Source organism: Falco cherrug, chromosome 1 (genome assembly GCF_023634085.1).
Source record: "Falco cherrug isolate bFalChe1 chromosome 1, bFalChe1.pri, whole genome shotgun sequence".
Classification (NCBI taxonomy): Eukaryota; Metazoa; Chordata; class Aves; order Falconiformes; family Falconidae; genus Falco; species Falco cherrug.
In genome coordinates this window covers 107,910,228-107,925,519 of record NC_073697.1, presented here as the reverse complement: position 1 = coordinate 107,925,519, position 15,292 = coordinate 107,910,228, and the positions used below count along the sequence as shown (strand labels likewise).

General features: G+C 64.6%; 2 protein-coding genes across 3 annotated transcripts in view; one reads left to right on the top strand and one right to left on the bottom strand.

The window, feature by feature from the left end:
• The window catches only part of SMG6 (SMG6 nonsense mediated mRNA decay factor), a 115,627-nt gene extending 106,561 nt beyond the window's left edge, over positions 1-9,066 (top strand). For both annotated transcript variants that reach the window (XM_055717110.1, XM_055717100.1), the window contains exons 16-19: positions 1,036-1,189; positions 4,606-4,817; positions 5,044-5,125; positions 6,789-9,066. In XM_055717110.1, coding sequence (XP_055573085.1) covers positions 1,036-1,189; positions 4,606-4,817; positions 5,044-5,125; positions 6,789-6,919 — 579 coding nt within the window. In that variant the 3' untranslated portion in view covers positions 6,920-9,066. The remainder of the gene's footprint in view (positions 1-1,035; positions 1,190-4,605; positions 4,818-5,043; positions 5,126-6,788) is intronic.
• A 315-nt stretch (positions 9,067-9,381) lies between these two features.
• On the bottom strand, positions 9,382-14,061 carry HIC1 (HIC ZBTB transcriptional repressor 1). Its single transcript, XM_055700624.1, is given in 3 exon segments — positions 9,382-11,958; positions 11,960-12,978; positions 13,724-14,061. Coding segments are annotated over 3 exon segments (1,998 nt in total). The 5' UTR covers positions 13,776-14,061; the 3' UTR covers positions 9,382-11,031.
• Positions 14,062-15,292: the final 1,231 nt, after the last annotated feature.

Sequence of the window (15,292 nt, the reverse complement as noted above, 5' to 3'; positions counted from 1 at the left end):
GCACATCTTGTGGGTGCAAGCCCAGTCTCACAAGGGTTTGCATGGTGGATGTGTTCCACAGTGCTGCTGTGCTCCGTGGGTGACCGGTTCCTATTAGAGGCAACAAACATCAGCAAGTCCAGGGAAGCTATTTTTAAGCAGAGGAAGCACTAGAATAGCATCCTGAGTTTTTTAAGCCTGTGACTTACTAAAGAGCCCAAGTCCTTCGATAGCGTTGAAGTAATATGTGAGCTCTTGGGTCCCATTTGGGCAATTGGCATTGTCCAGACGTCCAGGTGCAGCCCCAGAGGGTTGCTAGGGAGACCCAGAAGACCCCCCCATGTGAGGGTGAGCACCTCTGGTCTCCGGTGAGTGCAAAGGCATCAGCCAAGGACAGCGCTGTGTGTTTTCAGGGCTGGAACCCACCTGGTTTCCCAGCTGGATGGAGTCGGAAAAGGCAAGGCATATGTAGGAGCTGGTGGGACAGCCAGTGAGGTACTCAGCCAAGCATCCCTGCCCCACAGACCTCCCTTCTGGCTGCCTGCTCAGGGTTCCTGTGTTGGGATGCTGTTGGCAGGGCTTGTGTGTCCCAAACCAGTTTGTTTTGGCTCTTGTCACCTTAAGCTGTTTCCATGTGGAGCCCCAGAACCCCCATCCTCCAGCGCCCCTTTCTCCCTGCTGTTCTCTATCAGCCTCAGTCTCTTGGCACCGGTTCAGATAGTCCTGGCATCTGCCACTCCCACAAATGGGACAATTCCCAAAACACCTTCATTTTCAAGGCTGGTCCCGGTACCCCCCGGTGCCTGAACTGGGCTGTCTTCCTAGGAGAGTGCTGTCTTGGAGGCTTCTGCCATCCCACTCACATGTGCTACGGAGGTCCAAGAGTTGGTGTTTGAGGTGTGCAGGTGGGATGGATGCAGCCTCTTGCCAGTCTCCTTCACACGATGCCCTTGCTGGGTGAGGCGTGCATGCCAGCCAGGCTTAGCTTCTGCTCTTAGGGTCCGCAGGTCGTAGGACTGACGTGCTACTCACTCATCATGTGTCCTTCTCCTCCAGGCTGTGCTGAAAGACCAGAGTCAAATGAGGCAGATGGAGCTGGAGATCAGACCTGTCTTCCTGGTCCCGGACACCAACGGTTTCATCGACCACCTCAGCAGCTTGATAACGCTGCTGAACTGCAGGAAGTTCATCCTGGTGGTGCCCCTGATCGGTGAGTAGGGCCAATGCTACGGCGGGGGCTTCCCCTCGCCCCCAGCGTGGGCTGTCCCTCCATCCCAGCTCCCTTTCTCTGTGCCCCTTGTGCCCGCAGCGCCTGTGTGGTCTGGAGCCGACCTTGTGCCATGGGGCTGGCTTCCATCCTGTCCTGTCTTGTCCCAGCCACGGCCAACGTTCCTTTGGCCTGTGATCACTCTTCTCCCCTCCTGCCAGCTTTCTGCCCACGGTGCTCAGCAAACTCCCCTCCTCCTGGGGCATTTGGGGGTGCCAGGGGCTGGGAGAGCTGGGTGGGCGTTAAATGGGATTTGGAGGGAATTTTGGAGGGAGCAAGGAGGAGGAACTGTTAAACAATCAGAGCAGATAGCTTATCCCAGCTGAGCTGGGGCTTAGGCAGCCTGAGCAAATGGCCGGCCTGTGTCCCAGCGTCTCAGAGCTGCTCAAGCCCAGCCCTTCTTTTTATCCTTATAAAGCTCGCAGTAAAACAGCAAGCTGGTTCCCGTTATTGGTAAACACTCACCCTGGCAGATAACGGCTGTGCTGCTGGGTGGTCTCCCAGGGTGGCGGGAGGATTTGGTTAGATGCCTTTGCTCTGATTGTTTGATCACGCTCTGTGCTGGAGGTAGTGCTCCTCCGGCCAGTGTCACTCCAGCACCCGGTGCGTCCTGGTGCCAGCCTGGCATTCAGAGGATCCCTGAGGGCTGCAGGAGAGACTGGAGTAGGAGCAGGACCAAGCCTCACAGAGCCCACAGCCTACCCTGTCTCTGCTGCAGCCCCGGGATGCTGGGGGCAGCTCTGCCCCGTGAGCATCTCCAGCGTCCAGGCAGCGAGGTGTATGCTTGTGCCGATCTCCTGGCCTGCGGCACGCGGGGTACCTGCCCTCCAAGCCATTGTGGGGCTTCCTCCTCAACTCCCAGTGTCCGGCAGACTGCTCTGCTTGCCCCAGAGCCAACATCCAGCTGCCACCCTTCCCTGCAAGGTGAACAGCCTAGTTCAGGAGGGGTCCCTAGCTGGGGACAGGACCCCTGGCTGGGGGGAGCAGGGCTGGCCGCCTGCCCAGCTCAGCACAGGAGCTGCCAAGGAGCTCCGTGGCTTGGCACCGAAGTGCCAGGGCTTTGTGTGGAAGCAAAGGGAAGGAAGCCGGCAGCACCGGCAGGGCCTGGGCAGCCCTGGGGGCTGTGGAATGGATTAACACCTGAGAGCGCTGGGATCTGCCCTGGAGCCATGGCCCTGCCTCCCACTGCATGGCGGCGTCCTGAGGCTGCTTGGCTGCACGAGGCTGCTGCGTGGAACCCCAACCAGGGGCAGCAGTTACGGGAGAGCTGAAAACCCTGGTCCTGTCCCTGTCCAAGATGCCGCTGCCCTCCACCTGCCAAAGGAGCCTGGCATGCCCTGCCCTGCCCTGCCAGGGACAGGAGGAGCAGCAGCGACTGAGCACCTTCAGTGCGCTCCTGCCCTGCTGCCTCCCTGCACAGCCCATCATAGTGGGGGCAGAGTAACATCCCGCTGCCTGCCATGAGCCTCGCTTCCCACTGCTGAAGCACCCTGAAGCCAGTGATTCCCTGTCCTTGCCGAGTGTCGGTCAGATTCCCCCTCATCCCCCAGGAAAGCCATCAGTGCTGAGACCTGGGTGCAGGCAGGAGGAACGTGCCTCCCGGGGTGAGCCGGGGGCATGTGTCTGCTGGGGGCAGGCTTTGGTGCCATGCACCAGAGCAGCGATACGTGGTGCCCTTCCCCTGGCACGGGGCACTCCGCTCATCCTGGGGATGCAGCAAGGGGTTAAGCTCGCAGCTTCTCCTTGGGTTTGTTTCTCTTGCTCTTTAACCTGCTCCGTGCTCCTTGAAGCTGACCCCGCCATGGAGAAGCCAGGCCTGGTGCAGAAGCACAAACAAGCCTCCCCTTTGAAGCCTGTTTAGCTTGGAAGCAGGAAGGCGGATTTCGGGAGGGAATACCAGCTTTTCCTGTTTGATGTTCCGTTCTTGCACGGCTCCCCCCACCCCGGGCCCAGCCGTGCATTGTGTGGAAATGGCAGCATCAGGTCGGTAGCAAGAAGAGTCGCCGGCCAGCAAAGAGCAAAGCAGCTCCATGCAGCTTTAATTTGAATACCCAGACAGTGAGTGCCAGTCTCACCATGGAACAGAGCGATCACGCAGGCTCCCCGGGCAGTGATTCACAGCACTGGGGAGAGGCCTCAGACCCCGAGCTCTCTCCCCGAACCCCCAAGGAATGCATAGTTCCCACTTGAACTCAGGACTTGGCTCCAGGCTCGGAAACAATCTTCAGAAATGAAGCCATGGCTAAAACACACACTGTGCGCACAGAGGCTCCCTCGCGCACACGTGCACACCAGCTCTCTCGCGCGCCCGGCCTCGCGCACACGCAGCCCCGTACGCCATCGCAGGCAAGGACGCTCGTGTGCACATCTGGCCGCACGCTTGTGTGCCCGGCCTCGCCGCGAGCAGCCTCGGCAGCATCTTGCTCGCAAACGCACGCTCCTTCTGCAAGAGAGCAGCTCTTCCAGCAGCCCCAGCGCCGGAGGGTGGGTCCCTCCTGGAGCTCTGCTGGGATCCCTCGAGCTTCTGCTGGGCACTGGGGGCTGGAGCGGCTGGGGTTCCCGGCCGCATGGCAGCGGTACAGGAGGCTCCAAGGCTTGACAGGCTCCAGTTAAGGCAAACGGGCTGGGAATCCGCCTGATCCCAGGCTCAAGCGGTGTGTGTCGGGGCAGATATGCATCCCAGATGGGTGAGGTGTTGGAGAGTGTGTGTCCCCTGCCGGGAGCCTGGGACAGCCACTTCAGGTGGGAAAATAGGGCAGGGCTTGCACGGGAAGCAGTGACCGGGTGGGAACTGCCTGCTCCCATGCGTGACCCTGTTCCCGCGTGTGGTGCTACGGCAGGTGGGCAGCAGCTTTCATGTCTGAATAAGCACAGGGAGCCCAGAGGTGCAGAGCCAGGCGGTGCAGTGCGGGACAGGAGGCACGGTGCTGCTGGCCACTGCTGCGCTCGGAGGCGAAGGAGCAGGCTGCAAGAGGCCGTGGCTTTCTGACAGCCTGGGACACATGTGGGTGTGCTGTTGGTTGTGATGCAGGAGCGTGAAGCAGTGGGCACAGGGATGCTCCCAGCGTTTCACAGAGCAGAGCGAGGTGCCCTTAGGGAGCATTAACCCGCCCTGCAGGGACGAGGTGCCTGCACTTTCGGGGCCAAGCCAGGTGACCTGCAGAGGTAGAAGGCAGCAAATCTTTTCCAGACCCACAGCCAAGTCCAGGAGTACAGGGACGCTGTGGCAGCTGAACCCAGATTTCCTGAGCCAGCTCCCAGTGCCCCGGCCCTGAGGCCTTGGCAATTTGCGTGCTCCAGCAGCCGGTCATGGGAGCACCTTGTCCCATAGTAACTGTACCTCCTCTTCCTGTTTTAAGTGATAAACGAGCTGGACGGCCTGGCCAAGGGCCCTGAGATGGAGCACCGGGCTGCAGGCTATGCCCGCCAAGTGCAGGAGAGAGCCAGGAAATCCATCGAGTTCCTGGAGGAACGATTTGAGAGCCGGGACAACTGCTTGAGGGCTCTGACCAGCCGAGGCAACGAGCTGGAGTCCATCTCCTTCCGCAGCGAAGACACCACTGGCCAGCAGGTGAGGGGCATCCCAGACGGGGAGGCAGCACTGCCGAGGGCTGGAGGCTCTTTGCCACCCCCTTTGCAGAGAGCTGGGCAGGCTCCTGCGGGCTGCGTGTGTTTCGGCTCGGAGTGGCCCTGCTCTCTGCTGAGCGGTGGCAGGGTGTTTCAAGGCAGTGCAAAAATCAGGCTGGTGGGGTTGCAGGTTTTTTCGTGCCAAGGGTAACGTTGCCCTTCTCTTCCAGGGAAACAATGACGATCTGATTCTGTCCTGCTGCCTCCACTATTGCAACGACAAGGCCAAGGATTTCATGCCCTCCAACAAAGGTAGAACATCCTCACGTCCTCTTTGTCCCTTCTCTGTTGCATTCCACAGACTCTTCTCGTCTTTTTTTCACGGCCCTTGGAACCAATCTCTCCCACATTTTGCCTCTTTCAACACCAAGGTGCCACCTCCTGCCTCCAGTCAGCCCCAGGCTGTGGCCCTCCCACTGCATTGCCAAATGTGCACCTCACTGCGCTCTGGGGATGCCCCAGGCTGCGAGAAGACCACCATCAATGTCCACAGACACATTTTGTGGTGCTGGCAGCAGTGACGAAGGGCCCAAAGAGCCTCCTCCCTGCGAGCCCTGATGCCTCCTGTCCAGAGCCCTTTCCTCTGCTGGAGCCCAGTTGGCATCAGCCACATGTACTGGGACCAGACAGCCCCCAGGCTTTTGCCAGGGCGGTGGGGATGGGAATCGCATCAGCAGCTGCCCAAGAAATCAACCCACATTTGTCAGTGTGAATTCTTAGCAGCTTAACTTGTCAGATTCACAGAGAAACCGTCACCAAATGTTTATGTGCAAATGATGCTGAATTTTGAAATCATGTGGATTATGGGGAATGGGGCCTGACAAGCTGACAGCCTCTGGTTTGTAACAAGGAGGCGCGTCACCAGCGCGGAGCAGAGGATGTTTATTGTTACACATTTCTTAAAGTGTCCGCACAAAACCTCCTGATCCTGCTTTCAGCAGCCATCGGCCCCAGGCCTACCCTCCCGCCAAGCCTCTGCTCCCCTTCCTGCTGCCATGGGCTGGCCGGGACACTCACCCCGCCATCATCTGCCCCGACACCGTGACTGTAGCCCATGTTCCTGGCCACACTCCCCTTCCCCTTGTCCTGCCGCTCCCCGCGCAGCCAGTCTGGGCCCATGTTGGGCTCCCATAAACTCTGTTTTTTCCATTCCCGTCCTGGCTCAGAGGCACTGTGTTTCCTGTGCTCATAGGAACAGTACTCTGGTCACAGGACCCAGCTGCTTACACATACCCCATATGCTTCCCCTGCTTCGCACACACATAAGCGTGGCTCCCACATCCCAGCCCGGCCCGTTGCGTGCGGGGCAGCTCATCCATCTGGGGGCAAGATCCCTTCGGTTGTTTCTCAGGCTTCAACTCTTTCTGGCTGTCTGAGCCCCAGCCAGAAACGCCTCGGTGTCAGTGGCGACTCCAAAAAGCTTCACAAAAAATAAGGGGTGGTTTTAGATCTTATAATGAGATCACCAGAATAATAGCACCAGCTTCCTGCTGGAGCCAGGGTCGCGGGCCGTCTTCCTGGCCTGGGTCAGGCAGCAGGACCTCCTCTTCCCTGCCTGCGGCACGGTGCACCGTGTGCCATGCGGGCAACGCAGCGTCCTGGCACTGCTCATCGGCCTTCCCGGCCCCAGGGCTGTGGGCAGGGGTCACGAATCATCCCCCAGCCAGCACAGGGCGGGGAGAAGGCAGCCTTCGAGATGAGGTGCTGCCTCCAAGCCGTGCCGGGAAGCCTTGGCAGGGAGCTGGGAGCGCTGCCGGGGTGCCGGGTGGCCCTGCCGTGCCTGGGGCGCAGCACCCTGCGGAGGGTGGCAGGGCATGGGGGGGGGACAGCATGATGCGGGATGGGTGCAAGGGCTGGCGTAGAGCAGGGGGCCCTGAGCTTCGCACCGCTTACTCTCTCGTTGCTCTTGTTGCAGACGATCCCATCCGTTTGCTCAGGGAAGTGGTTTTGCTGACGGACGACCGGAATCTGCGAGTCAAAGCATTGACCCGCAACGTGCCAGTGCGGGACATCCCCACCTTCCTCAAGTGGGCCCAGGAGGGCTGAGGGGGCCGATCGGGGCTGACAGCCCCTGAGCGAGTCACGCAGCCTGTTGCAGTGGGAGACCGGCTTCAGCGGCAGCCCTCACCGCGCGCCGCCACCGCCTTCCAGCCCACCATGAACAATAAACGCCACGTCTTCAACCCACCCCAGAACGGCCGTGCTGCGAAGGGCCCTCCCCTGAGGGCAGACCAGCTGGGAAGGTCATTGCTGTGGATGGTTCACGTGGAGGCTGGGCTGCTGAGGGTCCCACCAGCCTTTGGGCAGTGCCAGAGCGGAGCTGGCAAGCCCCGCTGGCCAGGGAAGCTTTGGGTGAGCCCCGTGCCGGATCACCAGCCTTTTGCTTGGTTTGCTTGGTTGCAGAGAGCTCGAGTCACGCGGCGGTGGCTCTTTGGGTTTGTAGGCTGGGTAGGGCAGAGACTGGGGCTGTGCCAGCGCAGACTTTGGGATTGCTTAATCTAGCTCGTGCCCCTCGGGGAGGCCGTGGACTTCAAGGGCAGGTTCCTTCCTGCCCCAGCCTGTTCGCCCTCCGTGGCCCAGGCAGCCCCAGGCCTCCGGCCCCCTCCCCGCCTGCGCCTGGCCCAGGCAGGGGATGCTGCTTGCAGCAGTGCTTGTCCTCTCCCTGGTGCGGGGTTTGCTTGTGGAGTTTCGTTTCAGAGTTCAGTAGAGGTTAGTTTTTAGGTGTGTGCCCTGCTTGCTTTGTTGGGGGGAGGCTTTGAACACCCCCACAGCTGCTTTCTGTCCTGCTCCCCTGCCATTACCTGCCCCTTCCCTCCTCCCCCAGATCCCTTAGTCCCACCCCACTACCTTTTTGACCTAAGACTCGGCATGAGGCTAACAAAATTCTCCAAGTCCCTGAGAACTGGCTGGCTGGCAGGTCCGTGTGTCCTCACGTTGCCACGGGCTCCTCTTGCTTGTGGGATCCAGCTCCTGCCTGTGGCTGCGCGGCCGGGCAGGGCTGGGGGGAGCCAGGGCAGCAGCCGGGCCCCCACTGCTTGCCTGGCTGGAAGGGTCCCCTCTCAAGTTGCCCCTTCGCTGTGGAGGGAGCCATGAAGGGACCCCGCTGCCTCGTCACTGGGTCATACCCCACCAGGGGCTGGTTGGGGTGTTGCTGAGCCCCCACGCGCAATGTTGTCCCATCACCAAGTGTCCCATCCCCAGCACCGTTAACATGCCAGATACAGAAGCTAAGAGGGAGCGTTAACCCATGAACCGGCGCCCCTGGAGCTCTGGCAACTCCCAGTCCCATGAGCAGAGGGTGGGAGTGACCCCGAGACCGCCCCCAGTCCCTGCTGGGGCGCCGCGGCCGTGGGAGGGAAGCGGCAGAGGTGGCGGAGGAAGCAGCAGGACGGAGCCCAGCGTTTTCCTTTCCTGCGTGGGTGGCTCGGACCCGGTGTCTGCATCAGGAAGCCCAGCGTTACCCCTGCGCTGGCCACCTGGCTCACAGCGAGGACCAGTGCCAGGGGCAGCGCCTCGGCGATGTCGGGCCGCAGCGGGGCTGCCCAGCACAGCGATGGAGACGATGGAGACGAGCGGGTTGCGCTGGCTAACCTGTGCCCTCGGAACGCCCCCGAGCCTCGGGGCGCCGTGAAGGAGGGGCTGTGCCGTGGGGCAGAGCTGGTTTGACAGAGACTTTGGGGTGCCCGTGCTTGCTGCAGGACACACGGAGCCATCACCACAGCTGAGCCCACCTGGGGCCGCAGCGCGCACAGCACCCACACCCGGGTTTGATGCCTGCAGCCGCCTGCAGTGCCGCGCTGGCTGTGCACAGCACATAGACTTCGCCTTCTCCACGCTGCAGGGTGTATTTAAATGTTTGTTTTCTAACAGAGCTGCCCCAGGGCTGCTTTGCAAAGCTCTTTCCCGGGGTACCACCAGCTCAGCGGGACATGCAGCTCTGCCAGGGCCTGACCCCTCGTGCCATGCCACAGGCTCAGCCGTGGGACAGAGGTCTCGCTGCCACCAGACCGGCCGGCACGATGGCGAGCGGAGCAGGGACTTGCTGGCTTGAGCACCCTGTGCCTGGGGCCGTCTGTGCCAGGCTGCTGCCCTGAGCCCCCGCGGGGAGCCCATGTCTCGGGGAGGTGGCCACGTTCAGGCTATTTTGTTAAATTGGTCTTAATAATTTTTGGTATTAAACATTTGTCTGTGCAGCGTGTTGTTTGATTTGCCATCGGCGAGCGAGTTGCTGTCAGGGGGTGGGCACAGAGGGCACCGGGGAGGGACGGCAGCAGGATATGTTTGTGCTCGCAAGCGTGACAGCAGCCCTGGCCCACCTGCAGCTGCTGCCCCTCCCCAGCCAAGGGGGCTCTGGGCAAACCAGATGCACCGCAAAGCCCCTCGCCTCCCCTCCCTTTGCAGCCATCGTCCCCCCTCCAGCCTGTGCCCACCAGGGTCACCGCCCAGCCCTGTTCAGCACCGACCCCACACCGGCGGGACCCACCCCCAGAGAAGGACGCGAGGCCACGCACGTTAATGTCACTTTATTGCTCGTTCGGTTTCCACTATAGAAAAAAAAAAGGGGGGCGAGGAGCCCGTGTACAAATCGGACGTGATACAGAGGGGGCCGGCGGCCCCGCTGGGTGCTGCCAGCTGTGCTTTGGGTGCTGCTGCCGCTCGCCCCACGGCAGCCCTCCGGAGGGACGCTGCCAGCCCTGGGGACCCCCGGTGGGAGACCCGGGCAAGGCCGGGGGGGCAAGGGGGGCACCTGGGCAGGAGCGGCCAGCTCAGGCTAAGGCACAGTGGCGGCGAGGCCGGGGACAGTCGCTGCTGGCGGCTGCCCCGGGGGCCTCGTGTGCAAAGGAGAGGAGGGGGCTGAGGGAGGGGGGAAGCTTCACATTAGCCCCAGGCAGAGGGGTCAGGGCACAGGCTGGGGGGGTCGGGGGGGGGGGGGGGGGCTTTGCCCACACCGAGCAGAAGGCGGGAGAGGAGGTGCAGTGGTGGCAGGGGGTGCCCCAGTGGGGGACTCAGCCCCAGGTCACCACAGCCCAGCCCAGGGCAGCCCCCACGCCTCCCACGGCTCCCTGCCCCCAGCCCCTCCCGCAGCCCCTGCCCACCGCCCCATAGCTGACAAACCAGACTGCTTTGTCTTTGTCATGAACTCCCTGGCCCGGCCTGGCCACGCTGGGGACGGGTATCTTTGGCCAAAAAAAAAAAAAAAAAAAAAAAAAAAAAAATCGAGGCAAGAGGCCACCCGAGGGCAAAGCCACCGGGTCCCTGAACCCCCCAGGGCTCCCCGGGCATCCCTGATGGCGAGGCGCCTCTGGGGCAGGGCCCAGGGGCTCAGTCTGTGACAGACCCTGCCCCACCTCCTGAAAACAGGGTGCCGCTGCCCGGGCCACGGGGTTCAGGCCGGGAGGTCAGTGCTGGCTCCGGGGCGAGGAGCATCGAGATATCCCAGCCTCCCCCCCGTGGCACGGACACGACCCCCGCCCCGCTGCCCTGCGCCCGCCGCTCAGACTCCACCGTCCTGCTCTGTCAGTCTTTCCCCGAGCTCCCAGCGTGGCCCCGGGGGGGGGTCCGGCCACCACGCAACCCCCCAGCCCCACTTGCCGCTCTCGGTGGGGACGGCAGCTCAGAAGCATCGCTCTGGCTGCCACGGATGAGCTACTCACGGTCCCACGGCGGTCCAGGCGGCACAGTCCGGGTCCCAACGCACCAGTGGCTCCCACCATGGGGCTGGGGTGACTGGGCAGCTGCCAAGGGCATCCCCTCACCCGGGGGGCAGCACCGGGGACAGGCCTGAGGTAAGGAGCGGGCTCATGTCCTCCAAAGCCTCGGGGCGCAGCCCAGCCTCACAGCTTGTGCTTCGCTCCCGGCCCCGTGCCGGGATGGGGGGGCACCCTGGCAGCCCCCCTGGCCAGGGGGCAGCTGCACTGCGAGGTCAGTCCCTGAATTACCAGCTTCTCCCGGGCAAGCCGGGGCGCTCGTGGCGGGACACGCCGTCCAGCCATCCCAGGGCAGCTCTCATGGGACCTTCCGCTACGAGCAAGTTCTCCAGGGCCGTCGGCAGCGCCGGGGGATGAGCACCCACCACCTCTCGCCACGCCCCCCCCCAGCTCCACACTGGGCAGCAAGGGGAGCCTGGCAGCCCCCCATGCCCCCCAGCCAGGCCGGTGCTAGGGGGGCGAGTATCGCTCTATGGTCCGGGCAGCCTCGGCATGGAGGTGCGGAGCCTGCGCCAGCACCTCGGCCGCCTTGTCCTGGCTCAGCCCCAGGTGCTCGGCCGTGAACTTGGCCAGTGGGTAGAGGCTCTCCATGGCCTTGGGGTCGCTGAGGAAGTGCGAGGTGTGGGAGAGCAGCTCGGCCGCCTTCTCCTGCTTGAGCCCCAGCTGGTCGGCGGTGAGGCGGGCCATGGCGTAGACGCTGTCAGGGAAGTCCAGCTTGGCTTTGCCGTCAGGGCCAGCCGCGTGCATCTTCATGTGGCTGATGAGGTTGCGCTGCTGGGCGAACTTCCCACCGCACACCTGGCACTCGTAGGGCTTCTCGCCTGAATGGATGCGCATGTGCTCGGTCAGGCGGTACTGGCGGGTGAAGCGCATCCCGCAGGCGTCGCAGGCAAAGGGCTTGAGGCCGAGATGGCTGCGCATGTGGCGGGTCATGGTGCCGCGTTGCGTGAACTTCTTGCCGCAGATGGTGCAGGGGTAGGGGCGCGTCAGCCAGTGCGTCTTCTCATGCTGCCGCAGCGTGGCCGGGTCCTTGTAGGACTTGTCGCAGGAGGAGCAGCGGTAGGGCCGCAGGATGTCACCCAGCCCCGGGCCACCCTTGTCCAGGAAGGGCACGGCCTGCTCGGCCGCTGCCTTGTGATAGAGCTCCTCTTCGTTGTGGGCCTCCACGTGGGCATTGAGCTGCTCGGAGCTGGGGAAGCCCTTGCCACAGGGGATGCAGACATATAAGTTGTCGCCCAGGCTCTCCGGCTCGTAGCCCAGGTGGTTGCAGTAGCGGTCCAGTGCATCGCCGGGCGAGGGGCCCTCGCTGCTGCCCGTCTCCTCGCTGGTGCTGTTATCGGGCTCCAGGTCGTTGCTTTCCACGCTGGGGTAGCGGGGGCTGCGGCGCTGTGGGCGGCGACTCGGCCTTTTCCTCCCGCTCCAGCTCCTTCTCTGCCTCCCCCTCGTCCAGGTAGGGGCCCAGGGGCTCGTGCTTCATCCAGCGGTACATCAGCTCGCGCCCGTCAGCACGGGGCAGTGGGGGCTCGGCGCAGGGTGGCGTGCTGCGGAAGGGGTCGGGGACATGGGGGTGCCCCCCTGGCTCGCCGCCCGGCGGGGAATCCTTGTAGGCGGCGGGGTGGCCAGCCAGGAGGCCAGCGCTGACGGGGGGGCTGTCGTGCCGTGGGGGAAGCGAGGGCTCGCGGGGCTCGCCAGGCAGCAGGCGGTCAGTGGGCAGGAGCTGGGTGGAGGGGCCGGTGGGGCTCTTCTTGGAGAGGTCGAGGCCGCAGGGCGGCGAGCAGTGACGCTCGGGGGGGCACAGCCCATGGGGGTGCAGCGGGGCGCCCTGGGCGGCCGAGGCGTACAGCTCCCCGCATTGTGTGTTGAGCGGCGGCGCCGGCTCCACGGGCGGCAGGTCCACGGGCCGCGGCGTCCCCGAGTAGCAGGCCTGGATGACTGGCGTGGTGGCGCGCAGCCCCCGGCCCAGCTTGTAGGGCGCATAGCCCCCGCGCAGGTGGCAGTACTTGCCACTGCGTTTCAGCTTCTTCTTGCAAAGGGCCACCAAGCCGGGGATCTGGAGGTAGCTGGCGGCGGCCAGCACGGCGCCCAGGCTCTGCTCGCTGCCCGGCTCGCACTCAGCCAGGCGGCCGGTGTAGATGAAGTCGAGGATGAGGCGAAAGATGCCGGGGCTCACCATCTCATGGTCCAGGTTGAGCAGGTTGTCGTGCACCACCAGCGACTTGAGGTAAGCGCTGCTGGCCGCCAGGATGTTCTTGTGCGCGCGGAAGAGCGCGTTCTGCACCACGATGATCACGTCGCACAGGAAGCCCTTGGTGCGCTGCGTGTTCAGCTGCAGCAGCAGCTGCCGCGAGTGGCTCGGCACCTCCATGGCGTCCAGCATCCCGCTCCTCGCCCGCCGCCCTGCAACACACCGCCCCGTCAGCGCGGCACCCCACCTGCCCCCCCCACCCAGCCCTTCGGCCCACGAGTGGGGGGCTCCAGCCGCACGTCGGGGGGCTCAGCCCACACGTGGGGGAGGTGGGGGGGGGGGTGTCGGGGCTCGGCCCCCAGCGCTTCACGCCGCTGCGTCCCGGCCACTCTGCGCGGCTGCTTGGCCGGTGCCACCGCTTATATGGGGGCTCGCTTCGCGGCGGGCCGGGGGGGTGGGAGGGGGGCGAAAACCCCCGGAGGGTTTTGGAGAAAGTGACATCACCCACCGCCGCCGCCAGCACCGCGCCCCGGCCCCGTCGGCGCCCCGGCCCCCCGCGCCCACCTGCTCGAGGGGACCGGGCCGGTGCCCCCCGCCCCTGTACCCCTGTGCCTGCCCCCCCCCCCCCGGGGCCGCCGCCTGCCGTTACCTGCGCAGCGCCGCTGCCCCGGCTCCCCGCCGCGCCTCCCGGCTCTTATGCATCCCCGTCCCGGGAGGCGGCCGGCCGTGCCCCCCCGGCGCCCCCCGCCCCCGTTTCCTCCCCCCCCCCCCCCCGCGAGGTGAGCGGGGGGACAGCCCGGGGCGGGGGGCAGCAGGACCTCCCCTCCCCGCCTCGGCTCCGGTGCCCGTTCCCCCCTGCCCAGGTGGGTAAAGTCAAGCGCCGGCAGAGCTGCTTTTTGGGGTGGGTTTTCCCCCCCTCCCCGAATTTTTTTAGCGCGCCCCCCTCCCCCCGTTTACCTGGGCGCCCGGTGGCCTCCGCCAACCAGCCGAGGTCTCGGTGAACTCTCATGGCTCAGCCCCGGGGGGGCCGCCGCCGGTTGCTGTTCCCCTCCACCCTCCTCCTCTTCTGGTGCTGCTGTTCCTCCATACCCCGCGCTCCCGGCCGGTCCTACGGAACGGGAGGAGGAGGAGGAGGAGGTGGAAGAAGTAGCGACGGTTCCTCGGGGTTCCCGACGCCGCCAGCTCGGAGGTGAAACCCGGGCTGCGAACTCCCCCTGACCCCGGCCTGAACTCCGAGCAGCGCCGCTGGCTGTTAAAGGGACGGCGGGAGGTTTTCCTCCTCCCATCCCCGGGCGGGGCACCGACAAGCCGGGCCCCCCCCCCCGTCCCCTCCCCTCCCTCCCCATCCCGGTCTCCTCCTCCTTCTCCCAACCCGGTTTTCCCCCTCCCGGTCTCCTCCCGCCGCGACCCCGTCGCCCCCTCAGGGGGTCTCCATCATTAGCACATCAGCTTTTGCCTGAGTTACCGAGGCGGCGGGGGAGGGGGGGGGGGCGGGAGGCCCAGGAGGGCCCCCCCCGTCCCCTCGGTAACTCCAGGCAAAAGCAGATGTCCGTGCCCCCCCCGCGCTGTCGGTGCCGCTCGCAGGGCGCCATCTAGCGGCTCCCGGTGCGCTCCACCCCCGCCGTTACCGGCGGCGGCTCCTCCCCGTGCAGGTGCGCGGTGGGACCCGACGGGGCGGGCGGTGAAGAAGGATAAAGCGCTGGGGTCCTACCAGGCTGTGCTTGCTGCCCCACGGATGGGTGCTTGATACACCCCCGGGTGTAGCACCCAGTGGGTGGGAGAGGTGGAGTGGGTGTTATCAGTGCAGGGTGCTGAGGGGGGACCCCAGTGGGTGCAGGTGATGTAGGGAAGGGGGTTGGAAGGGCGAAGGCAGCCGGCTCTAATCTGGGGGGGAGGTAGAAAGCGGGGGGGGGGGGAGTGAGGGGGGCTCAGCCCTGGCGTCCAGATGTGTGGCGGCGGCTCGGGGTGGGCGGGGGGCTTGTGGTGGTTTGGGATGAGGAGGAGGAGGAGGGGGAGGCAGCCACGTTTCCCCTCACTTCATCCCTCCAGCTGCCCCTGGAAAAGCTGCTGGGCTGGGGGTGCAGCCTGGGGTGTCCCCCTCCTTGGCATGGGGGGAGCTGCCTCTCGCTTCACACTTTCACTTCTCCTTTCTCACGGCCGCAGCCTCTTGCACAACCTTCTTGTGCATCGTGATGGGCACCTCCGGGCCAGCCGCTAACCCCGGGGGGGTCCCGCCGGCACCCCATGACCTGAGCAGGGCACCCTGAGTGCTGGCCATCCCTCCTGGCTGGGGCCAGCCCGGATGCTTGTGGGGTTTCACTCCAAAACCCTGGTGCCTTGGTGAGTGGCAGCCTCCGGAACAGGATTTGGCCAGCCCTGATATGGTAGAAAAAAGGATGGGTGCTGGTGAGGAGGGTGCACGGTGGCAGTAGCCGTGGCCCTCCCAGCTCAGCATCACTTGGCTGGAACGCATCCTCAGATTCCCATCAGATCCAGGGTGTCCCAGCTCACTCTGGGAAAGCCACC